We start from the raw sequence: 27,172 nt of genomic DNA, 5'->3' as shown, positions 1-27,172 counted from the left end.
TCTTTACAGTATTTAAGGAGGACACATTTTTTATGGTTTCACTGAACACACGAGGGCTGTGGAAAGTGAGCAAAAAAACAAACCATCCACTTTTTATGGTGAAATTACACGTAGTATGGTGTTACAATATTAAATTGGTAATAAATCAGTGCTGGCTTCGTATGATTATGCTAACAAAATAATTGGGATAAAATCTTTGTTGGGGTTTTTTTTTGCATTAATTTTGGCAAAACTCTGAGAACTGCAGCTCTAGCATCTATATCTTGTCATTTTGCATTATCATCTTTTTGTGCTTTTTATGGATTTAATTACATTTTGTATCCATCCACCTGATGCATCTTCCATATTGTCTTTATCACAAAGAACATTTAATACAGAGCAAAACATTTGCCACTCGATCCGTCCTACTGGATACTCGCCTTTTCCTTCAAAGTTCTGTGTTTTTGTCCTTCCCTAAAAGTTCGGTCTCACTCACTGTTTGTTCAGCTCCAAACAAGATGACTAAAAGATGACTAAAAGGGGGCCCTTGGTGTAAAAGATCTATATTTAAAACTCAAAATATTTCAGTAGAAGAATTTATCAGTAGGTCTTGCTTTCAAACTGTTTCTCATCTGGTATACTTTTGACTCCGTTACTCCTGCTGTGACTACCAGGTAGTTTTCCTGAGTGCTGCCTACGTCTTTAATTCATCACAGTCTGAAACCATAAACTTCTCTTGAGGAGGAGGACCTGTGGTGGCCCCACTGTGTGGTGGGGCTAAAAAATTCCCTACTGGATATTGACGCTGCTAATACTTTTTTTCATATATTGATTTGTTTTTCATTATAGATTAATAGGGAAGGGCAATATGGCCAAAAATATTTATCACGATTTATCACGAATTCCTTGCTGACAGTATAACCAAAAGGCATTTCCAGTGGAAATGGGCTGACACATCCTCAGCATAACCATGTATAATATCCACAAAACTTAAAAAAAGGTTATACACAAACAATAGGGTAATATTATGTTGAAGCACAGTATGTATCACTCCGCGAGGCTCCTGATCATAGCCATAATGCTCCGACAATCCATCAAGCGGTGCGGCTTCGTAGCTTAGCAAAGTCGTACTAAAAAATTTTTTGACGGATATTTGAGTGCCGTGTACCACATAAAATTGGTTCAAGGTCAGTAAGCACAACCAGAATTCATACATAAGGCACACTGGATTATAAGGGGCACTGTCGATTTTTCAGAAAATCAAAGGATTTTAAGAGCGACTTATTTTCCGAAAAACACTGTAATAACAACGGCCGCTTACATGCTCTACCTAAAATTGTGCTTTGGTGTGTATCTGACGGACGAAAGCCAAACCAGCTCCACATCACTGAAGTTGCACCATTTTTTCAAACCAAATCTGGTTCATCTGTTTCATTCAACGATTTCTCCCTTCTCATTCTCTGTCGCCACCATGCTTTTTCTGCCATGTGCATATGAAAACAAAGGCACTGCGCATGCGCGTATTACCCATATTCTATCGCGATATTTCATTTTCTTATCATTGCCTAACGTTATACCGGTATTACCGTGAACAGTATGATATGTACCAGCCCTATAGATTAACATTAAAATTAATCTTAAATGGCATGTTTTTTTTTATGTTCAATAACTGCATAATACTTTCAAAAAAGTTAACAAATCAGGAACATATTAAGACTCAACACCATGCCCCTCCAGCTGTTCAGCTAATATCTGTCCACTTTTTGTTACCCAGTTCCAGCAGGCTAAATTATTCACTACTCTTTATTTCCTCAACCCAGAAACAATGGTTGCCACATTCTTCACTGGTACTAATTTACCATGAAGGCAGGGTAAATTAAATCTAATTTCAAAATAAAAACAAAGCTGAGCTTTGCCATACCTAAAAACTGATTTCTGGAAAAAGCAAACTTTTTAAAAAATATATATGTAGCATAAAATCTCTCAGATCTGTAGCAGAGTGGAGTCCTATTATGGCAAGACAAACAAAAACGACTGAAACAAAAACATCGAGCTGCTCTCATTGCTGTAAATTTCCATCTCGCACTCTCCAAAAGCCTTCACTTCTTATTACTCGCTCAGCAACATTGTTTGCAAACCACGAGTTATGAACCACGTTTTCCTCTGGCCTGAAACTACAGAGCAGTCTGACTGTCTACACTAACAGACATGCAGAGAATTGATCATCTGTAGGAAAGAAATGCTGTATGAATACTGGTCAAATGATTTTTTTTTTTTTAAAAAAGATATGTAAAAGGAAAAGCAGCATTACAACAAAACTAGGAGATTTCTACATATGACTGGCTAATCTGGTTCCAGATATCTGAATCATCATTCACAAGCCTTTTTTTTTTCTTAGCACAAATATCTTTGCATTGATTATTCTCAAAGCTGGCTTTTGACTTCAGCTCAATGATACTAGTGTGCAACTTTCCCAAGGCCATTAAAGACTGTTTAAGAAAATACCTTTAAGAAAGACACTTTTTAAGTGCAATAAATTAATATGTTAAATAATCGACATTACAATTCTGTCCACTTGTGATTAAGATTTTTGACACAAATCTCTCAATAAAGCTATGCCTCATTCTCGTGCTTCTGGAATTCTACTCTACAACTGTGATCCCTCATCTAATTTGTTTGTCTGTAAAAAGCAAAATAAATAACAACTGATGCATTATTACAGTACAGATGCAAATACTAATGTTTTCCACTCCTGCCAGAATGGACACTGGCAAAGTAAAGCACTGAGATTAAGTTAAAGGCAAAAAATAAGTGAGTTATTAGTTAAATGAAGCCACTTCTTTAGGCAGAACAGGTTCTGTGTTTTTACTTTTGGTAATGCTGATATTTACATTTGCATCACAGGCTGTGCTTTTTCTTTCTCTATGAAAGAGGGAAACGGCTCACTGAAACCCTGTGAAGGGGGAGATTCACCGCCTCATGTTTTTGCTCGCTAAGGTTTCATTGATTGTGTGAAACTCAAGCTTTGCTCTACGTTTAAGAGACAAAGAAGCTGTCACACAAAGAACGAGGATAGTATGCTTTACCTAAATAATTTTGAGACTTCACCAGATGAGGATGGCCGAGTTGTTCCCCTCTAATGGTCAGTATGTGATAAAACACAGTGTCTATAAATGTGCCTGTTCTATTTTTGTTCAATCACATAAACCTTTCCTGTGATCTCAGCAAATGCAAAACACACCCTCTCCGCCTGGCAAAACCACATGAGTAATGAGATAAAGGGCATAAGGTAAACAAACAGGGTGAGGCGATGTGTCTGGTGGGAGTCGAAGCAGGAGTGACAAGTGTGACTAAGTGCTTCATCTCCACCACAGAGGGATGGTGGGATAGAAAGCAAAACCTTCCAGTCTTTGGACAGAGCAGTGAGCACTAGCAGCTACAGCTAGACTGTTGAACCGGCCAGATTACTGCAGTTCCATCTGCTTCGGTGTACACACCTGCCAATAAGTGACTACAGCAGAAGTGCAGAAATGACTAATTAGGTCTGATGCACCTCAAAAAAAAACCACTGTTTGCAATACAAAAACACAACACCATCATTAACAGCACATGAACCAGTTCTCCGTCCGGTTCATATGCAGACCACCAGAGCAGTCAGCAGCAGTCTGAAACAGTGGCTGATTGGGACTGATTGGGACTAGATCCTCTATGGGAAAGCAGCTTAATGGAACAGAGGACAATATCATCAGCAACCTGACTAGACAGCCACAAGACCAAAAGACCAGGAATAGGTGTTTAGCAGACACCAAACTAAAAACACACACACACACACAACAAAAAAACAAAACAAAAACAAAACAAAACACATAACCACGTACTTCCCTGGTTGTTATTATACTTGCATGGTTCATCCAAGTGAAGTGTATCTGTGGATAACTCTGGTATCAATCTGGATTTTTTTGGGATTGAGTCCTGACTCAATATATAAGCATGACTGGTCACACACTTAGAAAAATAGGAATTTTCCTTTTACATCTGGTTATTTGATCAACAAAAATATTCTTGTTTTTAAAATTACAATTAAAAGGCTAAAACCTTTTTGGGAGACACCAAAAAATGATATATCCAGGAAAAACCCTGTCAGTGATCTTTATTAGCTTAAATAACACAATACTACTCAGGCTATCCTGGCAGCTAATAAGGGGACTTTAGAGAGATACTTTAGGAAATACTTGTATAGCCACATGACTGATGTGCTCAAGTCTCAGTCACTCTTTTGTTGTCTGACTTGTCAGTCACAGTAAGCTCTGAAGTGTCCGCAAGGCGTAGGCAAAGCATACTGTCCTTAAAAAACAGCCACATGCATATAAACAGAGCAGAGCAATGGCTTTCTTGTTATTTCTTCTCAGTGAGTCGAAGCCAGTTTTTAAGTGCTTCAGAAACAGGGTGGATACGCTGTGAACAATCAATCACAGTAAACACCAACCATGCTGCTGAAGGAAGCCAGCAGAAAGAAAAACAAAGGTGTGGTGAGATGGCTGTCCTTCAGCTGTCTGAATCTGTGGAGTGCTGTAATCTGGTTACTGACTGAGCTCAGTCAGCCTACACTGGCTCATTACATAAGAAAGCTACAGCTGGGAAGGAGGCTGATCATTGCCTGGCTGAGGAATGGAGAAAAATCGAGATCTTTACCTAGGTCTTCCAAAGTTGCCCTCATATGAAGGGTGCAGCACAATGGCTCTGCTGCTTGTGTATAGGAAGTGCTGCTTCAGTCTCCTCAACATAATAAGTAGAAGGTTTAAAAAAACAAAAAAAACAATGGCCTTATCAGACAACAGCCTTGAAAATGGACAGCAAAGCAAACAGAGCGCAGAGCGATGCAAAATCCTCTCATTATACTGCAATATCCTTCTACAGGGCCGGGCAATGCTTTCATAGGAATAGTGTAGGCACATCACTTTCCAAGGGCTTGTATAATGCCAAAGCACTGCAGAAACAGCCTCAAGCTAATGCTAGGCTGCGGCAGACATGGTCTGCATCAATTCTCATTTTCCCTTAATTCATTTATGAAGCACTTTTAACTAATTTACTATCACTAAAGAGAAAAAAACAGTTTCACAATTAAATTACAATATTTAGGACTTTAAACTGCTGCATTCTCAGGGAGAGACTTATGGTTTCAGTTGCTATTGGGTTACATCTCAGAAATCAATAGAGTAAATTTGAGTGTGCCTATTGCCCTGGACAAAATGAAATATGCTCGCAAGCTGGTCATTGGAGAAAAATCAATAATCCCACTGAACTACAGCTCAGGGGTACATGCACAGGCATGTTGCTGACATATGAATTATGGGGACTAGAGGACCAGTTCAAGTCCATTAGCCAAAAAAAAAAAAAAAAAGAAAGAAAGAAAAGAAAAGAAAAAGCTTCTTCATCGGACTCAGACAGTGTCTTTTGTCTTAAATACAGCAAAAGCTCCGTTGTAGCTGCAGGAAAGATGGGTTATAGTCTTTCCAAATAAGGTTATTGATTATATTTAGAGGCACACTACTCTGATATGTCGATACGTTCTGATACTGCCTTAAAAAGTTATATGAGATGCCAGTGACAATGAACCAATCTACACAGGTGATCTAATCAATACAATCCTACTTTGTATCTTTAGTCCACTGGCTGCAGTAAGGACAGCCAAAATAGCAAGGAGGATCAGCGATTTAGAGTTTCAAGCTCATTTGCCAACAACTTTTTGTAATGTCTTTGCAGTACTTTGTGATTTAACTGCAAAATGTGCCAGCACAACAGAGCTTCAGCTTTCAGCACCTGCTCAGGGTCTGTAACAATTTGCAGTATGATGTTGAATGTAACTCGAAAGAATCTAATAATGATTAAAACTAAAGGAGTATCCGAACCACATTTTCCCCTCATTCTGTTTAGGAGACTTTAGGTTTTTTTTCACAGCCTACAGTACTTGGTAAAAGTCCAGGCCTGTAAGACCGCTATATACTGATATAAAGTCCCGGCAGGTGCAAAGGTGTGAGGTCCAGATCAACGCTTCTTGTTGCCTTAATTATCTGTTAGTTTCTTTTAAAAAACTGGCAAAGCAATGTTTAAATTGAGTCCAGCATTTGGGTAAATATAATAAGCATAAAATACACTTTTAGTTGATCAAATGAGCAGAAAGAACAGTTAAATGAATACACTTCAACAAATTAACTATATGCAGACCAATCATGCTTTCATGTACAGTCACCACCCAAAGACCCATTTTGATTCAAGAAAAAAAAAAAGCTGATTTGCATAAACAAGAATGATTCAGTAAGGAATCAAGCTTTTTAATGTAAATCTAGTACTGGATCAGTATTGGATCAGAAAGCCAAGGTATGAGAACTGAAAAAGCTGGATGGCTGCATTCCTACTTATTTTTCTTCCACTTGGCTTGTCTCTGCAAGAGTACACTGCAAGAAGTGTCAGGTCTAACGAATGTTTACAAACAAGTCAGGAATTTAAAAAATTAAACAAAGTAGGCGAGATGAGCCTCCCTGCAAGGAAAATAAAAACACATTTCAACCCGGCTGGCTTTACCACCATCTGCGGGCGTCTGTGTGTGTAATGCGTAAGACAACACCACCATCCCGAATGCACACCCAGCTGATGTCAGAGATTCCACACCATGCCTGCCCTCTCCAGGCCGTGCCACCTGAGCTGGACGAGTCCAAAAGCTGTCCAGTCATCAAACAAAAATATGCAAAGTCTAATGTCCCTCTCACAGCCTGCCTATCCCGTTTGCTGGCTCAGAAACAGGCAAACCTGATCCATGTGAACCTCTGTTTTTTTCCCTGGATGAGTGCTCAAGGCAAAACAAGGTGAAGAAAACAGGATTTACTTACAGATCATTTGATCACAGTTTTCACATTTGGGTTGCAGACTGCAGCCGTTTTAAACTTCATGACTGAACCAAGAAATTCCTCAAGTTTATCTGGTCTAAAAATAGTGCGACACTGGTAATAAGGGGGAGAAAAACACATTCACAGACATTTAGGTCAACTATTAGTATTGTTCATGAAAACAGGGTCCCTGAATGTTCATTACACAGCTGCGCACTTGTTCTGAGTGTCTATCTTTACATCTAAACCAGAGCAATAACAACTGTGTAAGCACCACCACCAATGCAAACAGAGAGTTACCATCTAATCTGAGCTGCCAGAATTAGAGCAACCTCCTGTTTCGGATAGCCTAAAAATAATCCACTCCTAATCACAGTTTAAACATAGAAAGTCTGCACCGTCGAGAGCTCAAAAACAACTGATGGCTAAGATTTAAACACTGTCGGGGACTAGGGCTGGGCCATATCATACCGTTCACGGTAATACCGGTATAATGTTGGGCAACGATAAGAAAATGAAATATCGCGATAGAATATGGGTAAAACGCTCATGCGCAGTGCCTTTGTTTTCATACACACATGGCGGAAAAAGCATGGCGGCGACGGAGAATGAGAAGGGCGAAAGCGGATCGTTGAATGAAACGGATGAACCAGAATTGGTTTGTAAAATTGCTGCAACTTCAGTGGTGTGGAACTGGTTTAGCTTTCGTCCGTCCGATACACAACAAAGCACTATTTTTGGTAGAGCATGCTAGCAGGCCCACGTTATTACCGTGTTTTTTGGAAAATACGGCACACTTAAAATCAATCCTTTGATTTTTCTGAAAATCGATAGTGCCCCTGTGTGCCCGTGTGCCTTATGTATGAACTCTGGTTGTGTTTACTGACCTCGAAACGATTTTATGTGGTACACGGCGCTCGAAAATGTGTCAAATGTTTTGGTACGACTTTGCAAAGCTACGAAGCCGCACCGCTTGATGGATTGTCGGAGCATTACGGCTACCATAGTCAGGAGCCTCGCGGGAGTGATACGTACTGTGCTTCAACATAATATTACCGTATTGTGTGTGTATAACCTCTTTTTACGTTTTGTGGATATTATACATGGTTATGCTGAGGATATGTCGGCCAGTTTCCACTGGAAATGCCTTTTGGTTAAACTGTCAGCAAGGAATTTGCATTTCCACTGTTAAATTTTTATGTAACTTTAATGCACATAAAAAACAGCTGCTTGTATAAGTGAAAATACATTGATGTTTTGTTTTGTTTTGTTTTTTTTGCACTAATAAAGTTGTGGAGTTGTAAAGTATTTTGTCTAGTGTCAATTATATCATCAGTTATATCGTTATCGCAAATTTTCAAATGTATATCGTGATAAATATTTTTGGTCATATCGCCCTGCTCTATTGGGGACAAAACCCAAGGAACGTGTAATGCTTCAATCAGAGACAATCAAATCGGTGACGTCATCTTCTCCTTCTGAAAGCATGAAACCCTTTATCATTCAGAGTTAATTTTCATAAACAAAAACCATTTATCTTTTTTGAAAGTGCACTGTTCTTAGGAATCATCATCTGGTCCTTAAGCTAGAGTATGCTTATGTTTCCTTTCCTTTGTATGAATGATGTCTTCAGGGTTTCCTGTTTAAAAAAACAAAACAAAACAAAAAAAAAACCCAGTCTCAATTAATGCTTGTCAAAGACCTCTTTAGCGAAAAAAAGGCCTAACAATACCAAAATGATCTATTATTTTTGGACTTTTATAAATAAAGAGCCTTCAAGATGGGAACATAACCATTCAACAATACACTGTGATATTCATTACCACAATATACATTTCCTTTTTTTCAACCACACATTACAGTAAAGCTGTTTTCTTTGGATTTTGGTCTGGTCGTAAATACAACGTCTACAAATGTAATACCTACAGCAAGTTTTATGACTGTATTTACTTGATTTTCATTTCAGATTTTTTTTAAGGCAAACAGCTAGCTTGGTTTCAAATCTGTACGGGTAACATAACAAACATTTTGGTGTTATTTGCTGTTCATGCATGGTAAACTGTTGTTTTTAAAAGACTAGCATAAGTTTTGGTCAGAAACTTGACACGTTGCATGTATACAAAAAGCAGTTAAGTGTATGACCTTTTGTGTTAGACTTGAGGCAACACTACCCTGTTGATATACATGCACCACGCAAGTAAGCACGTAGTGCATGAAGTGTATGTAGTCTGCACACAGAGGCATCCTAATTGAGGTACAGTGATGGTTTAGGACAAAATGTCTCCTGGTCAGTGGAAAGCTTCAAGGTTTTCTTCAGCCAGATGTAAACTCTTGCTGATATTCACTGGAGCAAAGTAATAATAGCCAAGTCCAGCCATCTGAAATGGGCAGTATTAGCTTCTGAACACAAGTGTTTATCAAAGTGTTTGAGAGCTGATGTCATAGTGTAGCAGAGCATGTAGCAGAGATGTTTGACTTCACTTAGTCCACTTTCCTTTAAAATACTGCTCTGAATGCCACAGCATGAACCACCTGACTCACATATCAGTGGACAAGAACAAGAAACGTGAGTGCTGATTTTTATATAATGGATACAGTGTCATCAACAACTTCTCATTAAAAATAAACAAGCACGCATGTTCCTCTTTAACAGGATATGCCTTAAATGACTGCAGCAATCCATGGTCATCATGATTCTACTTGAATGGTAATTTTGCATAAATTTAGAAAACTAAATACGCACAAAACCAGTAAGAAAACAAAGGAAAAAGTTTAATCATTTAATTCTTTAAATCCACAGGAACTTCTTGAGTCAAATATTCCAAAAACAAAAAAAAAGTAGGCCATCCTTTGCAGATGAACTTTTTCACTTTTCGTAACTGACAAAGTTTTGACAAATAATTAATAGATTAACCAAGAAAATAACTGATTAGTTTAACTTGTACCCGTACATGTGTTATCATGTACGGAAATATAGTAACATGTAGCATTAATGCTGAGATAGTTATGATTACTATTTTACATACAGGTGCAGGCCAATCTTTATTTCCTCCTTTCCTGTCCATTATGATGGTTTACTAGACCTCAGAGGGTCCTAGGCTATGCCCGGGGCATGTCTCTGCAGTCAGGCCCAGTAATCACCAGTCAAGGACCGATAATTAACAACCCCACATGAAGCAGGCTGCTGTGGAAAAGGGCTTTAGGGGACTATAAGTGGCATTCCCACATTCCACACAGGGACCACACTGCACGGGGTCAGTGCGACGGGTGACTGAAACAGCAGAAAATGTAATGAGGGTATTTGATCCTCAAAGTGAGAGGGGGAAGTGGAAGCTAATCTGCCATCAATGCATTACTGGTTCAGAAGCACACACAAAAAGAAACCCAAAATAAGACATTAAGAGTGCATGACTTCATGGAAGTCCGTGCTTTGCAGACCAAAAGAGGTGCACAGACACACAAATGCTGGTTCAGTGCTGCTGAACATCCGGCGAGAAATGCTGCTCTGCCTCTGAAGGACATCAGCACAGAGATTGATGGATAAATTGCTTCCTGCGGTGACTGTTTGGAGTCAGCTGTCGTCCTAAACTCTAAACTAGTTTAGAAAAGTCCTCAACTGGCCTTGGTGGACTCAGTGATTTGTATCCTTTGTGAAGAAACACAAGCCTCTGCATCCATCTTAAAACTGCCTACCTAAATATTCTAAAAGCTGGATATTTTCACAGTAACTACCAAAATGTGTGTTTTGCCTCTAGAAAATTAATTAAGATGATTAAAATAATAGCACAGGATTCCCTGCTGCATGTCCAAACATGACACAAGCTCATCTTTGGTGATACAGCTGAATGACATTGAGGACCACCCAACCAAGTAACCAAGACTTTACCAGTAAACATGACATGACAAAGGTCAGAGTAGATGATTAGCAGCAACTTTTAAAAGAAGAGCAGGGAAAAAGAAGAGGACGTTTCCAATTATAGTTAGATGACCCTGTACCTGTGGGTTCTACCCAAGTGAAGTCTTTGTGTAAGAATCACTACATAAAGGCACCTGTGAATGCAAGCACTTCTACACAAATAACACATACTACAGTGTTTGAACTGTGATTATTGACCAAAGGTGATAAGTCTAAATTTGCTTTGGCAAGCCTAACAAATCTTAAAGATGACTAAAATCACCTCTGTTGCTTTGATCCGTGCATTAATTTTAAAATAAACTGGCAACATTTGATGTTAGAGGGATGGCACTGATGCCAAAATATCCTTTTTGCTTCATGTCTAAACAATTAGTATTGCATAATTCACATTTAGAAGGCAAGTGAGATGACTACTGCTTTCATTTGCATATCAACCCTCAAGGAATACAAGACATTTCTTAGACCCCAACTTGATCTTTGGCTGCGCCATTTTAAAATTAAGCACATTCGTTCCAGTTCTGCAATACAAAAACTGCTGTAAATAAAAGAGCTTAGAAATTGCTTAATACAAGAAACAAAATGGATCTGTGACTTGCAAGTACAATACCTACAACAGTAAAGATCTACTAAATCAGCCTGACTGTGAAGCCAACCAAGCCCTGCCCAATCTAAAGCCAGCGGCTAAACAAGCACCAGCCTCTGCAGGCACGCAGCACTAATGCTCATGTGAATCCCCACGTGCTGCAGGCCAGTCGCTATACACAGCAGGGTGACTTCACGTCACACCCCATATGATGTCATCCTGGGGAACAGGCTCCTCATTAGGGCTGTGTGTGGGATTACTCCTAATGTCCTGGATCAACGAGGCAGAGCAGGAGATGATAATGTCCCCTAGTCTGCACAAGAAAAGGCACATGCCCAATAATATGCTTTGAAATAAACATTAATCTCAAAGAATATGTTGAGGGATTTACTACAACTGCCGAATTTACCAAACCGAACATCCACTTAAAATACCTCAACAAACTAGTGTTTATTAGACATTTCTACCTTTGCTAGGTAGCACTCAAAACACCAGTTGGTTAAAGTATTTATTCATATTTTATTAACGTGCAACAAAGGGTTAACTATTGTTTGTTATGACACCACTCCTCACTAAGAAGTAAAGAAGAGAAACAGCAAAAGAGCTACACAAATAGATACTGATGCTGATCAATGAGTCCAGTTTTACTGTCGCTAAGCTTACAGTTAGTGTTGTTCTGTCTGTGAAGGACAGAATTTAATAGAAATCACCTCACTTGTTATGAGTTCGTTTCAGTATTTCAGACAGCTGCCAACCTAAACACCAGAATCCGTCAGTCAGAAGTCCTCATTTGGTCCTGATGGAGTCCTGTTAACCTTTAGATTTTGTGGAGCAGTCAACTAAATGATTTCTGCCCTCAATAGTCAGCAGCAAAAATAATAGCTGGTTAAACTAATTATTCATATTTCAATAATGTGCAACCCCAGTTAATGTTTGTTTCTAAAATAGTATGATACCACCTGCCTCTGTGTCTTTCTGTACTCTAACAATAAAAACTACCAGGTGGAATATAGGACACATGACTGCCGCATGAACCAGCATGGTTCTGCAGTACTTTAAAGTCCAAAATTAACTAATGACTCAAAAAGATAAATAAGGTAACAATGTATGTAATTCACTTCTATGTTGGTCTGTGTTCACCATGCATCAGCTGCAGTGTACCAGCTCCTTCTGAAGTCCAAACAATCCAGAAGACTTTAAAATCTCTAAAGTTTCATACACACACACACACAATGTACAAATAGGGCAGTCATTTCAAACTATTTTTCTAAACTTGGCTCTGGATGATATCATATCGAGTACACAAGCCCCACCCACACACTGTTAAAGCCTTTTGTTTACCATGAACATCCAAAAGAAGAGAAAACAGAACAATAAAACAACTGATTTTTTTTTTTAAACTGTGACTCATTCAAAGCTACCCTTGTAGAGTCAAAGAACAAAACTATGTAGCTAGAAATGAGCATAATAAACTTCCTCAAAGACTAATCGGCTAAAAACATTTATTCCTATCATAAAGGAAAAATTTGTATCTTCAACAATAGATAAAACCACCACTGCTTAAAAAGTGAAAGCCAAATAGCACTATGATGATGGCACATAAGACTGTGAGGTTCTGTACAGCCGTAATAAGTTCTTGAGTCTGGTGTGGTACGGAAAAGGTGCAGTGAGCAAAGTAAGTGATACAACAAGCTTTCATTACCACAGCTTTTCTCATGGGAGTGGCAGCCCATGCTGTATTGGATTATAGTTTTTCAGGTGGAACAAATAAAACTGTTACACCTTAGTTTGCGTTGGCCTCTATTCTATCAACCGCATGAATTAACTAAACACAGACGGTAATCCTGTTATCCACAACTTAACATGGCTGTAGAGTGGAGACCTGGAACATGGGGTGAGGACCTAATGTGTGGCCAGCATCTATTTACTGATTTTTTTTTTCAACTTATATCATCTGATATGTAAAAAGTTTCAACCTGTATATCAGTGACATCCCTAAGTTGCACTTGTAGCCTAAGAACAATTTTGTATTTAATATATGTATATGTCAATGCTGCTCAAATACCTGCTTAAAATGAGTCTTTGTAAGTATGCACTGTATTTTGGGTCACTTAATAAATAAAAACAATTTTTTACTATACTCTGTTACATATACCGGCTGTAATGTTATCTGATAGTTGCTATGCTGTTTTTCTACATTTTGTATTTTGCTGGGTGAATTTGAAATAATTATAAATTATATTACCACTAAGTATTTTTATTTAAATGTACATTACATTTATTTTGATTTCAAACTAGCTTTTATTTTAGTGAAATTTCTTATTTGTTTTGATAAAGTGTATTTTACCTTTATGAACTATAAACTCCTCTAATGGTCATAGCTATTTTGTTAAAGGCTACAGAGTTTCCCCAGTTTGGAGGATAAATCAAATATAGTTTATACTATAGTATAGTGTACTATGGTATATAATGAGTGTCAACAGATGCCTGATTTTAGTGTTTTTCTTTACACAAATAAAAATATTTTACTTATAAACAAACAAAGAAACGGTATAAAATGAAGAATTTTGGACTCAAACATGCATGTTTTCAAAGTAAAGCAGCTGCTGGCACCCAGGTAAACACCTCAGTTCACAGTATCTACCCATCCTGGACACAAATGGCCCTGGGCACTGGCTAGCTGCTGTGTCACAAGACTGGCAGGCAACCAGCCATGGTGGGGAGGGTGGGGCTGCAAAGAGTTTTATGAGTTGCTGTCTGGACATGGAGACCTCTCAGAGACAAGCCACCTATTGATTCTCGTGTCGCTGTGGCAGTGCAGGGACTAAAACTGTTTTTTGCCTTTTATCTTATCCCCTTCCTGTGTTTCTGAATAGTGCTACTTAAAGATATAAGAGCACAGATGGATGTGGGTTTTAAGTCTTTTCTGGAAATCTGCAAAGAGTCCAAACAAAACAAGGCTTAGTTCATGCCTTACCACCAGTGGGACACGCACACTTAACAGGAAAAAAATCATCTGGTTGTCCTACTAACCTCATCTACTTACTTATTAATCTGACCGTGTTTTCCTGTGGGAGTAGGCCAAATGGACCTGGCCGTGTAACTGACACTGCTCCGCTGACAGTGAGCAGCTGTTTGGGGGAACTCAGCGAGAGGAAAATTTAAATTTTCATACCCTCTGCATGGCTGAAACAGACAGGTTACCTTGTATAACGCTATATTCACCAAGACAGTCACAAAGGATATTCAGCAAAATAACTGCGTGACACATGTTTACAGCACTCTAAAACTAACTGGCACAAAACCTTAAAGGAAGTCATACAGAAAGTCAAACAAGTTAAACTGGCTCTCCGTCATGTGAAGTTTAAAGCAAGACTCACTGCTGCTCTGTGTTTATTGCCACATGTACTGCAAAACAGTGTGCAAATAAGCCCATGACCATCAGCTCTTAAAACTTCATGTTGTCAGCGTCATGACAAACCCTGTTACACAGGTCATACGAGTGTTTACTTACAACTCATCATTTACGATGACAGCAGGGCATGCAATGCTTCAGAAGGTGAAAAAGCTCATGTCCCACTGCACACAGTTTTGTAATCGTTCATTAACAATAAAAGAGCTTGCAAACTAAATTTTAGTGAAATACAGTTTAGCACGCTGGCTCAAACAAAGCCTTTGTTAATATGAAGGTAAGCGCGACTGCTTTGTACTGAGTTAAGGTAAAAAGTCTTTGGCTGATATAAATGTATGCATTGTCCTGTTATTTTTTGATAAAGCAAAATGTATTTTAAAGTTAGCCAAACTAAAACCAACTTTAGAAAAAAGTAGCAATTGAAAACATTTTAGCCACAGTCTTGGTGATTTCCCTTCGAGAACAAAACCTCTTGAGTGGACACCATCACCATCAGTGTCACTGTAACCCGAGGCTACTGTGAACTCCCAACCACATAACATTTGAATCCTGTTAAGAGATCTGATGCATATGATACACTGCAGATTACAAGCCACATATTTAAATTTGGATCAACCAAATTCAAATGGTTCGAGGAAAATCAAAGAGCAATAACTCAGTAATGTTTGTTTTGTTCCGTTCCACTGGATGCAGGCTGAGCTACTGCCTGTTTAGTGCACTGAGAAGGCAATTTAATAGACTGTATACGTGCACCTATAATCCACATATTCACAAAAGCAGCAGAGCACTTTTTGTTTTCAGTCTTCATTTTTTTTTTTTTTTTTTTTACTTTTACACCCTGCCAGTTTGGAAACTGACTTGCAGTCAGAAGGATGCTACACCCCTCTCAAAATACTCGCCTGAGGTGCTCTCTCTGCTGCTGTATGCATCAATATAATATGTTCCTTCAAGTGTTGAGGACTTGTATAATGAAACCTGACACAAACCCTCAGAAAAACTGTGCATCGTGGTATGAAAATAGTTGCCACCATGAACTGATGGGCAGCTTTATCACTTTAATTACCAACAGTGAGATAATGGGTACAAATATGAGGTGCAGTCAAAAACGTCACTGACTGCGCCTATGAAAATAAAAATGTTTAAAATGTTGATTAAATGTTCCCTTCATTGCATTCATATTAGTTGACCAATGCAGCAATATATGAATCCCTGTGATTTATGTCATCCTGAATAAAACAAAGTTGTTTTCTTCAAATTACAGACATTGTTAGAAAAAAAAAAAAGAAGGATCATTTAGGACATTATCTAACAACTTCTTGGCATAATTTAGTCAGATACATCACGCCCAGTTTTAAAACACTAAGAAGGCAACAATTAAAATGCTCACCTTGAAGTTTATAATCTATATTTTCAACACTTTCTCTTTCTTTACATTTTAAACTACGTAACAAAAAAACAAAATTGAAAAAAAAATATCTGCCAAACTGTGGCAGGTTTGGTTCACTTCACATTTATATGCTCTGTTTATTCAGTTCAGTTTAAATTACAGTTCATGCAACTCTCATCCCTACATACGATCCTTAATATAATGATTGGGTCATTTCTGGCCTGCTGATTAAAATCCTCACAAACTTTAATAAAGTGCTGCTTTTGCAACTGGCCACATAAACTTAAACTTTGCTTTATCAAAACAAGAACAGTGTTGAGAAGAAAATCTATTTTTCCACGTTCATGGCCAAAAATTGGGCTACTTTCGTAGCGATGGTTAGCAAAGCTTTGAGAGTGACGCATTTAAACAGGAAGGAGGATTCATGTCTACAGCTCGTAAGTTGTCCAGCATAGTCATGCTGACAACCAAGAAAACTAAGCTAAAACGAAGTGACAACCACTGTAGTTTAATTCTGTTTTTTTTTTTAATTAAGCAGTTTGAATAATCAAAATAATGCTGTTGAATTGTAACCATCCTAATGATTCACAGCACCACCAACCCCTCCCGTCTCTAAATGTAGACTTCTTGCACCCTTTAGAGGTGAAAAATATTTACTTTGTGTATATAGACACAAATCAGTACATATGGAGACTTGAAAATTCAGGGACATGAAAATAAGATTTGGAAACTGATCAAATTAACACACTGAAAGTTGTGATCATGTCACAAACTGCCATCAGACTTTGCTGGAACGTACTGATCATACCTCAGAGTTATCGAGCTGCAAAAGTCACTCGCAGAAAAGATAAATATTACAGTCAAAGTGCGCTGGTAGTTTCATTCAACTTTCCACACTGGTACTGATCAGCAGTTGCTTGTGTGTCCTACATTTCAAGCATCATCCTTCACAGCCACTGGAAACAGTGAGTATGGGTGGAGGGCTGAATGTGTTTCTTTTTCCTACTACACCATACCTAACTTCTGGACGAGCTTCCTCTTCACTGCTGTGTGTTTATTATGTGTCTGTTTTGTTTTTAATCAAAATCAGCAGTCAAAGCACACCCAGCCTGGCCTTCTGGTAGGCTTTGCAAAGCGTGCAAATTTCAGAGAAGACACTTGCAATTCTCTCTGCTTTTACAGACAGAAGTAAAATACTGTTGTTATCGAGATCCAAAATACATGTGTGAAGGTCATGTGCCTTTAAATAGCCACTATATATTTTAATATACATGTAACACCAATAGAGTGATGAAATGTGGAAATACTGGTTTTAATTGCACTCCTTTTGCCAAAGAGATCATTGACTGCTTATCATTTGTCATTTAAATAGCTCATTAAATGCAAATGTTTTTCCTAGGTACCTATACTTCACACAAAGACATTTTGTGTATATAAAGGTTATTATCCAGTGGTTTTATACGTCAAACAAACTTTGGATCAAAGTGAGCTGTACATACCCAGCTCACTAAAATGCGTTTTGACACCCCTGCTGTAGGCCAAATACACTGAAGAACTTGTACCTCTGTCCTACTTTTCATGTATGCTGTCTGTCCTGGTGTCCTGGCAAACAAAAGAGTCCACAACTACAAGACCTAAATAATTCAAGGCAGAGTGCAACCTAATACTTTCTCGCTGTGGTGATGTAGAGAAAAATATGCCAAATAAACCTAGTTCTAGTTTCAGAATGAGTAAAAAGCGGTGAACCCTGTGACCCGTCAGCCAAGGCAGGAGTCTCACACCGAGTTAGATGCTTATTCAGACTCAATAAACCCAGTTGTTTTGGTTAGAAATTGTGGTGTGTGAAGAGCTGGCTCTGGTAATTTCCTGTGAGCTGGTCTTTTAAGTCAATGTTACATCACACATGCACCTTAAATAAAAGGCGGACTCCGATAAGCTGGATCGTGACTAGAAGCTCCCAGAAAAAACGAGATGATGATTTAACTTACTTCCACAGGCAGATGCACAACTACTAAAGAAATCAGCTGAAATTGATATCAGTGGTCACACTGCTTAGCTGACAGCTTATAAAGCTAAGGCAGTATTCAGAAACCAGTTCTGCTCTGCGCTGAATCCTAACGCTACACACGATGATGGCTTGTCCCCACTGCTGACTCTGAGCCAGCTTTTAATGGCTAGAACTATTCTTTGAAGAAGAAATATCAAAGAACAATAAACATGCTTACATAAACGCATTTGAGGCATTCAAACGCATAAGGTTCATGCACCGTTCAAACATATCCCACTAACTTTATTTGCACCCATTAGTAATTATAATCGTCCATTTAAAGTCTGCCAGACATTCGCATGAATGCTCACCATAAAGAAGTCCTGTACATTTTTTTCAGTTATTAGAACGAACCGTTACGTTTGGCTAGCAAGTGGCTACTTCAAGCCTGGCTAATCAGCAGCAAGCTAACGGTAGCTTACGTTAACGCTAGGAGCTGGAGTATCCCTCTACTGCTTACCTTTAGCGGCCTCGCAGATGTTGTTTTCATCGTCCCATTCAATTTTCCAGCAAGTGCCAACTTGTAAATAGCAAATACGTTTCCAGTACCAACGACTTCTAACTTTTTAGTGTCCTCATATGGAGAACGGTGCGTAAAATCCCAAACCGGACCACCAGCGACAAAGTAATTTCTCCACCACTTACAACAACAACGTCAACCAAAGGTTTCAGACGGCCCCCGAGAGGACTCGGCCAATCAGAGGCGGGAGTTTTCTTTTATTGACGTTTATGAGAACCAATGGTCAGGCTAGAACATTTTGACTGACGTTCCCCATTAGAGTAAACACCAAATGAGAACGCCAAACATCCGCCTGCCAATTGGCTGCAAGAAAATGAGAGGCCAGTGGGTTTTTTGTGTCAGCAGCCAATGACAGTGCGGCACTCAGGCCAGAGTGACAGGTGCTTTGGAGTTAACAAAATAGCTGGGGCGTCACCGTGGCCGGGATGAGGTCATCCAGGATGATGTAAACCCTACGTCATTAGCGATGCTAAATAAAACGCAGCAGGGAACACGTCTGAGCATAAGCCATCTTTTCTGGAACTGTACAAACACTAATAAGCTGTGACAAAACGTGTACATTTAGCATAGGTCTCAGTACTTTTCATGACCATTAATGTCAATTTTCGCATGCAAAACGTTTTTTTGTTGTTTTCAAAAATAAATGGAAGTACATGTCAAACTTTTTTTACTCATGACAGACAAACTTAGTGTTTCGTTAAGAAGTTTTAGGGAATAGCTCACCAGGTTTCTTAAAAGACATTTAAAGCTCTTCCTTGCCCTTGAATGATTCATGGGGGAGTGTTTAGAGGCTTCCTCTGAAAATGGTCAGGTGCAAGGACTGAACTGCAACTGAGTGAAAGAAAAGGAGCCAATGTCCCAAAAACAAAACCCCAAACCCTTGAATAAATATAAAGAAATAAGAGGTAACTTTTACACACCACGACACTAAGTTACACACCTAATTAACATTAAAGGTAAATTTAACTTATTTCGAAAGTAAAGATAACCTATACATTATCATTTTCCCTTTCATAAAGTATTATATATGTAAATCCTAAATGTTCTTTTCTACATTTCTTCATATGTATATAATGTCTATATATGCTATAATTTCATGCAAAATGAGCTGGTATGCTGATTTCTCTGTAAACTGTTATTTTAAAAACAAAAAGACAAACAAATCATAGGTTTACATTTTAAAAATTTTAATTTTCCCTAGGTTATATAAAATAAAATCCAAGTTACAATAAGCAAACAGAAAGCACTGTGAGGGATTCATGAAAACCATAAACATGTACATGTCTGTCTGAAAGTAAAAGCACAAATTCTCTGTTAGATCCAATTACCCAGCTACACAACGTTTACTGAAAATATTGTACAAAAACTCCAAAGGTTGCTTCGTAGGAAGGCATTAGAAGCCTATTAACTGGTTATCAAAGTGATGACTTCCTCCATTCAACGCCGCCTCCTGTCTGGACTTCTGCTGCGCCTCCGTCCACCAGCCCTAAAACAAAACACACATTAAATCAAAAAGGAAAATCTTAAAATAAATAAATAAACAAATAAATAAATTCAAAAATCTTCGAGTTTCACTTAAATGCCTACACTGTCAATATGGGTGGTAAAATGAAAAAAAAAAGTATTAATAACAACAAGGTGAATATAATATTTATTGTAGTCAAATCTTTATAGACTTATATAGAGTTTATTTTATTTACATTTTTAACTCCATACCTTTATGGTATTTTTAGATTACAATTTATTCAAGGTTCAGATTTCTACTTATTGTATTTAATTGACCCTTTTTTTGTTTAATTTTATTGTTGTAATTTATTTATTACGCTATTAAGCTGTGTTTTATGTTTTACCTGCTTTAACATTAACTATAGCATAATTAAAGTATATTTATAGTAACTGGTGGAATAGTTGTGACAGTGACTTAAAAAGGTATAGTTTATTTTTCATGTTTAAAAACATGTTTAAAACTAGAGTATTAGAAAAATATATAAATCAAGGATGAAGAACAGCAATATTAATAATAATACAGAAACTCTGGGTTGTTTTGCATGGATTATTGAATTATTACGATTGTTATTATTGTGAAATTTAATTTACTTACTTATCTAAGATGGAAAGTTTTTTTGTTTGTTTTTTTTTTGTTCGTTTTGTTTTACTCTTTTGCTTTGAGCCCTATGTAAATGAGCTGCTTCCTAAATGATCTTTTGTTAAAAGGGTTGGCATAATAAGCATTTGCTTCAGTCAGTACCTTTTTGATTAGCTTTATCTCGTGCTTTCCTTCTTTGTGGTAGATCTTTATTCTGTATTCATTGAGAGATTTGAATTCTAATCAAATAAATAAATGAAGAGAAACTTTTCAGTAATATTGTAACTAGAAAATGTAATATCTATATTGTCATTACTGCAAATATGAATGCAAAGACTAAGTGCTGGGTAGAAAAAGGAAAATTCATCACCAATTACATAATAAAATTCTACTTAAATATTACATGTGTTATAGTCAGCCATTATAAAGATTTTAACTTAATTTGACTTTTGTGGGTTTTTTCTTTTTTAATTATTGAGTCCCTTAATTTTTTGGTTTTGTTTTTTTAACTGTATTGAACCACTGTGTTTTGGATATTGTTTTCTATGTTTGTTTGTTTTTTTTACACAATTCGACTTGAGGCTACTTATATCTGAGCTGTGTTTAATGTTTTGTCATCTGTCACACAGACATTTAAAGTAAATTATATCTTATCTACAAAACTTAAGTAGCCATGTCATGAGTAGTGGCTGCGTGGTAAGAGGGGGGAAAAAAAGATCACTTATGATGACAAAATCCTACTGAAATGAATGTACAGAGTATGTTTCTGTATATTTTTCAAACACTGGAGCTTGTTTCTGCTCCAAGATGGATGAAGACGCCACCCTCACCTTCTCTTGTTCTTGGGAGGCCCTCTGACAAAACACCAGTCTACACTGATAGGCTGGCCCATCATGTCCTGACCGTTGAGCCCTTCCATGGCTGCTTGAGCCTCTTTGTACGTCTCATACTCAACCAGTGCATAACCCTGGGGACAGAAGACTGTGTGAATTATTGCATATTTATGTAAACAGTAAAATCAAATACTTCAGTTATTGGGAGAACACATTCTGACTTTGTTGTACAACAATCTGTTTTTGCTTCAAACCGCCTTTAAGGAAAACTTTTCACGTTCTTCATTCTTAGCTGACAGGGGTTCAGGTAGAATTCCCTTTGGTCCTACTTTACATCAAAAACAATGCTGCCACCTTGTGGTAGAAAAGAGGATGTGTTTCTATATTTAAAAGGAACAGTTTTAATTTGCACTTCCTTGCCCTCACCTAGTTCCCCATCGTTAGACCTGACTGTGCCCCCAATAAATTTTATTTCAGCACACCTTACTGAAGGATGTCTGCATCCCTGAAATGCAACTGGAAAAGGGAGAAGAGGCATGCTGAAGGAGCTATAATCAAAGATGACCAGATGCATCCTCTGCACAAGTGTTTTACCCGCATGGAATAAGTGTTATACACAGCTGAAATACAATGACAATGGTGGGATGAGGACTCTACAAATAGCTGTTCCTTTGCATTCACGCAGTTGTTTCAATTTGGCTGCATAAACAAACTTTCTCTACTTTACCATTTGTGTGGAATAAAAACAAACAAATGTGTAATATCTGTATATTCCTGTTTGAATTTGGTTAAGTTAACCAAACTATAAAAAAGTGTCACAAGCCACTGTTAAACTGACTTATGGGATCATAAAAAACAAACAGCGCACAACAACAAAACACTTAAAGGACAATGAAATGTGCTTTTAGTAAACATTTGTCGTCGTGTGTAAAATTTCCAGTTTGATCCACATCACAAGTTAAAAATGAGAACAATCTGATCAGAAAACCAGCAAGCAGGTTATCAATAATTCCATTTTTCACACAGACAGAGGAGATGGGATTGCTAGACCAAAACATAATCCTTTACAGACATTAAGGACATCTGCAGTATTAAAAATTTTTGGATTTAGGGTTTTGTTTAGCAATAATTAGAACGAGTCAGAGAAATGTTGATTACTTTTTTGGTAACTAACTTGACACTGGCACTTCTCTTTGTATGAAATCAGTTAAAGTGTGACTCAGTGGATGGTCTTGGCTCTGGCTTCTGAGTTTATTCTTCATGGATGGCATCGTGGTGTCATCATTAAGAGTCAAAAAACATGTTATGCAGCCAGGTGTTGTGTATGCAGGTGGAAGGCAACAGTGATCTGTCTGGGCTCAAACCACCTTTACCCCAGAATAAAGCAATGTTTTCAACAAGCTATTTTTTTCTCCACTCAAACAGAATTGGTTGTAAAAACCAGTCAAACAAAACAAAAAGAGCCAATTTAACAGAAGCGTTGTTTGGGGTGTACAGTCAACCTGTCTGAAAGATCTACGGAACAACCGCACGCCTCCCATTCCTCAAAGTGTAGCTGCAAACCACACTGAGGTTCAACTCCAAGTAGCGGGCTAGAACCAGGTATCACCAGACGGCGACCCTGTACTAGCCAGGGTTATCAGCTCACGCACACACACACACACACACACACACATAAAAAAACCCACACAATAATAGTATGTGGTTTTTGTATTTTTTTACCTTAAGGTAACCGGTTCTGCGATCGAGGTTGAGATGGAGGTTTTTGATTTCTCCAAACTCTGAAAACTTATCATGGATGTCCTCCTCTGTGGCCTCCTCGTGTACACCCGTCACAAAGAGGATCCAGCCCTCCACAGCTGCAGCAAGGAAAGGAATCAGCATGTAATGAATCAAGTCGCCTCTGTCAGTGCAAGCTACCTTGTAGCCACAGCTGCCCCTGTGGCTACAAGGTAGCTTGCCATCACCAGTGTGTGAATGTGTGTGTGCATAGGTGAATGACTGAATGTAGTGTAAAGCGCTATACAAATACAGGCCATTTACCAAGTACCACTTTCAAGTCTATCAGCTTAAAAAAGACAAAAAACAAACAAACAAAAAAAACCCACTGTATTTGAGTCATAAATAAAAAAACTTCTACTTGTTGACAGTGTGATGCCAAAGGTGCTACATTGCAATAAAGCATTTAATGTAAAATAAAAAGCTTTGCTTTGATATTAAGTCAATAAATAACAGTAGTGACACTTTTTTGGAAGCAAGTCTGCTTTTTTGTAAATCTGAATGGATTTTAATGGTACCAGCATAATCCTTCTTTTGCTGTTGATTAACTCTGAGATTTCTATTCACACATGTAGCTTGGACTTTATACTATTGACCAAACTTATCATTACAGGCATTGGAGTTGTAACTCAAAAAAGCAGCAGCATTGTCTTACCGGTTACTTTTAGAAAAGTAATGCATTACTTTACTAATCACAAGTTACTTCATCATTTTACTTTTGCATTACTCTGTAGAGGTTTATAAACTGATAATTATGAGAAATTGCACCACACAATTGTAATGAGGACAAACACACAAATTATTTTGTGCTTAAGTATTAAGACAATGACAATTAAGAACATGTATTTAAATAAGTTCTAACATGTTCTACCCAGCAGTGATTATCACATCAACAGCAAATGATGTAAGACTACCCAGAAAACCAGTGGTACTTCCTGCTATATCACCGCAAAGCCACAGCCTGCCGTTTCAAGTTCGTGACATAATCCTGTGTTAAACTGAGTCTTTACTTACATCTCTGAGGGCCTGGCTCATCCCCATCTTGTTCCACAGTATCATAGTCCTCTTTGGTTCTAGACCGGGCTCCCTCCTCTGGAAATGTCGACAAAGAAACACTTACTGTACTGCATAGCTCAAGTAAGAGAGACTATGTAAACTATCGCCATCACACCAGGAGTCACTCACCTGAACCGAAGCCTCTTCCTTTCCTCTTCTTGGCTTTCTCTTTCAGCTTGTGGATGCTCTCTAATGAATGAAAGATGAACAAGTCAGCGCCAGCGCACGCTGCTGCAATGCTCTCTTCACTACAAGTTTAACAACGAACAAAATTCGCCAATTTAATTCAGCTGACTAGGAACATGTTTAACATGCCCGCTCCCCCCAGTTTGATCCGCAAAAACAATTACCCGTTAGCTGCACTAACCGCGAATTAGCGTGTTAGCAGCTGCTAACAACACTCACAATGAGAGTTAAGTTACCGGCCAAGTAAATTTCCCCTTCAAAAAGAAACAGGTGAACTTTAAAGATCTCTATGTCCGTAGCCTCGCTAACTTGTACTGAGCGACAGAATAAATCAACTATACGGTGCTAACTCGCATTAGCATGTTAGCATTTATCGGGCCTGCCACCACGCAGTCTAGCTTTTGTTCCGTTTACGAACATGGCGGCTGCGATTCGGACCTCAATAATTACACATCATTTGAACGCGGGGACAGTAAAGTATTTGCCACTAACAGTGAACATAATATTATTACCATCACCATCCTCATCCATAGGAAAGTCCTCGCCTCCCGCTTCATGAAGGTCCAGCACGTCCGCCATGATGTCTCTGTGTGTATGCGTCTGACCAACGTAACGTACGTACGCAAAAAGCGCTGAGAGGCAGGCGGAAGTTGCCAGTTTGTATAAAATAAAAGTCAATATATTAAAATACACAGAATACCTAAATAAAGATGAAAATAATTATATAAAAAAAACTATCATTTTTATCACAGAAAGTAAAAAGGCTCAAATAAATTTACACAAACAGGCACACTTAGGTTTTTAATGCTGTAGTTTTAAGATACCTGCACTTACAGCACTGTGCAACTTGTCATTTCTCTATATTTTGTTTGGAAAATAAAAAAAACTGGTGCAGTGGTTTATTGAAACATGTGCAAACATACATGGAAATACAGTACTTACACAAAAACAAGTTTATACAATTCTAACAAGCTTGCAAGGCAGTACTTGGTGTAACCACCTTTATTCAGTTGAACTCTCTTAGGCACCTTTCTTGTCATTTGTGTAAATAGTCTTCAGGAAAAGTTCTCCAGGCTTCTTAACTTCTTGGAACCACCAGAGCCCCAAAGACTCAAATACAACTGCAGCAATGTGCTGTGAGGCAATGTGCAAAAATTGCAGTGATAGTAGAAGAAACCTGATTCATCTACGAGGACCCCACCCGACTCCACTCACTTCCATTCCAAGTGGAGTGTATGATTTAGTTAAAATAAACCTATAACATTGCAGCTAATATTTCAGCACATGTGGAATATAATATTAAATACTTTAAAGGTGCGTGTTTTGGAATAACTTTACAAAGCCATTTTTGTCCATATAATTTTGAATGTGATCATCAGGATCTCATTATTTTTTACTTAATTTCTTTGAGAACTGTAGGTAATAATTACATACAGTCTGTACATGTAAAAAAAAAATGATGTTTTTTTAAAAAAAATTCAAATACTTTGATTTTAGCAAGGCAAACAATGGGACATGACATAGACACACTTTACATATATCATAGGGTTTTCTTGCCATTTCCAATGATTTTTTGCTGAGTACATTAGGATTTTGTAGAAAACTTTGTATTCAGTGTTAAATTGTCTTCTTTTAGATTCTGGTGAGACGATTAGAAACATTCACTCACTTGCCTTCAACTGTAATCTGAAGACTTATTAAACACGTCACATTTGAGGGGAAACAGTGTTGTTTATTTGCGCTCTCGTCCTGAATTTAAACATTTCCTGTGTTTATTACACTGTCATCTAATTGTGCTTAAAATCCATAGCGAGACAGTGTGCCTGAGGTTTATGAGTCACACACAAAAATTCATGCTCATTCAGTCTCTATGACAGAGATGCTGTGATTTCCGATAACACATCCCATTATCTCTCAGTTACTCTTATGCTTTGACATAAGTATACACGGACTCATTTTCAGTTGCTATTCTAATTTCACTGTATGACCTGGAGACAGGAGATGAATGTGTGTATTTTCACTCATAATTTTGTCTGCTTATATTACACTTACTGGTGTGAACTGGCTCTAATATGACTTCTGTATCATATGTTCTCACCTAGTTTACGGGGAATTGCTGTTCCCTGCCATAAATTACAACATAAGATGTGACAGTCTGCTGCTGAAGATAACGCGAAGGTGAAAAGAGCAGCATTTTTCTTTTTTTCCATATTTTAGGCTGGGGTTTTTTTTTTGTTTGTTTGTTTGTTTTTTTGAGGATTTATGTGTTGAGTTTGTTGAATTTTACTTTAAACAACTAGGAATATTTTTGTTTGAGTTTTGGTTTTTGTAAAACAAACAAACAAACAAAAAAAACCCCGTTACAAGACCAACAGAGGGCAGTCATGGATCCACTCACGCTTTTGACCCATGTGTTTGAAACTCATAGAAATAAGCTGTTCATGTTGGTATTCTGGTGTCATTCTGGTATACTGAGAGCTATTCTTACTGTGAACTGAAATCAA

General features: G+C 37.9%; 2 protein-coding genes across 3 annotated transcripts in view; both read right to left on the bottom strand.

The window, feature by feature from the left end:
• otud7b (OTU deubiquitinase 7B) overlaps positions 1 to 18,865 on the bottom strand; it is a 48,593-nt gene extending 29,728 nt beyond the window's left edge. For both annotated transcript variants that reach the window (XM_063485823.1, XM_063485825.1), the window contains exon 1: positions 18,669 to 18,865. The gene's annotated coding sequence lies outside the window, so the exon portion shown is untranslated. The remainder of the gene's footprint in view (positions 1 to 18,668) is intronic.
• A 1,040-nt stretch (positions 18,866 to 19,905) lies between these two features.
• On the bottom strand, positions 19,906 to 25,277 carry rbm8a (RNA binding motif protein 8A). The gene is made up of 6 exons (XM_063486115.1): positions 25,181 to 25,277; positions 24,612 to 24,671; positions 24,441 to 24,518; positions 23,370 to 23,506; positions 21,645 to 21,781; positions 19,906 to 20,214 (listed from the first exon to the last, which is right to left on the bottom strand). Exons 1-6 carry the CDS (start codon positions 25,245 to 25,247, stop codon positions 20,166 to 20,168), a joined length of 528 nt encoding a protein of 175 aa, XP_063342185.1. The 5' UTR covers positions 25,248 to 25,277; the 3' UTR covers positions 19,906 to 20,165.
• Between the last annotated feature and the right edge of the window lie 1,895 nt (positions 25,278 to 27,172).

Source organism: Pelmatolapia mariae, linkage group LG10_11 (assembly GCF_036321145.2).
Source record: "Pelmatolapia mariae isolate MD_Pm_ZW linkage group LG10_11, Pm_UMD_F_2, whole genome shotgun sequence".
NCBI lineage: Eukaryota > Metazoa > Chordata > Actinopteri > Cichliformes > Cichlidae > Pelmatolapia > Pelmatolapia mariae.
This window is presented reverse-complemented; position numbering and strand designations above follow the sequence as displayed.

Coding starts and splice junctions, on each gene's coding strand:
- rbm8a (XM_063486115.1), bottom strand. CDS start 25,247: ATGGCGGACGTGCTGGACCTTCATGAAGCGGGAGGCGAGGACTTTCCT. Junction 21,782..23,369: donor GCAGAACCGGTTACCTTAAG/GTAAAAAAATAC, acceptor TTCTGTCCCCAG/GGTTATGCACTGGTTGAGTA. Junction 20,215..21,644: donor CCTCCCAAGAACAAGAGAAG/GTGAGGGTGGCG, acceptor GTTTTGTTTTAG/GGCTGGTGGACGGAGGCGCA.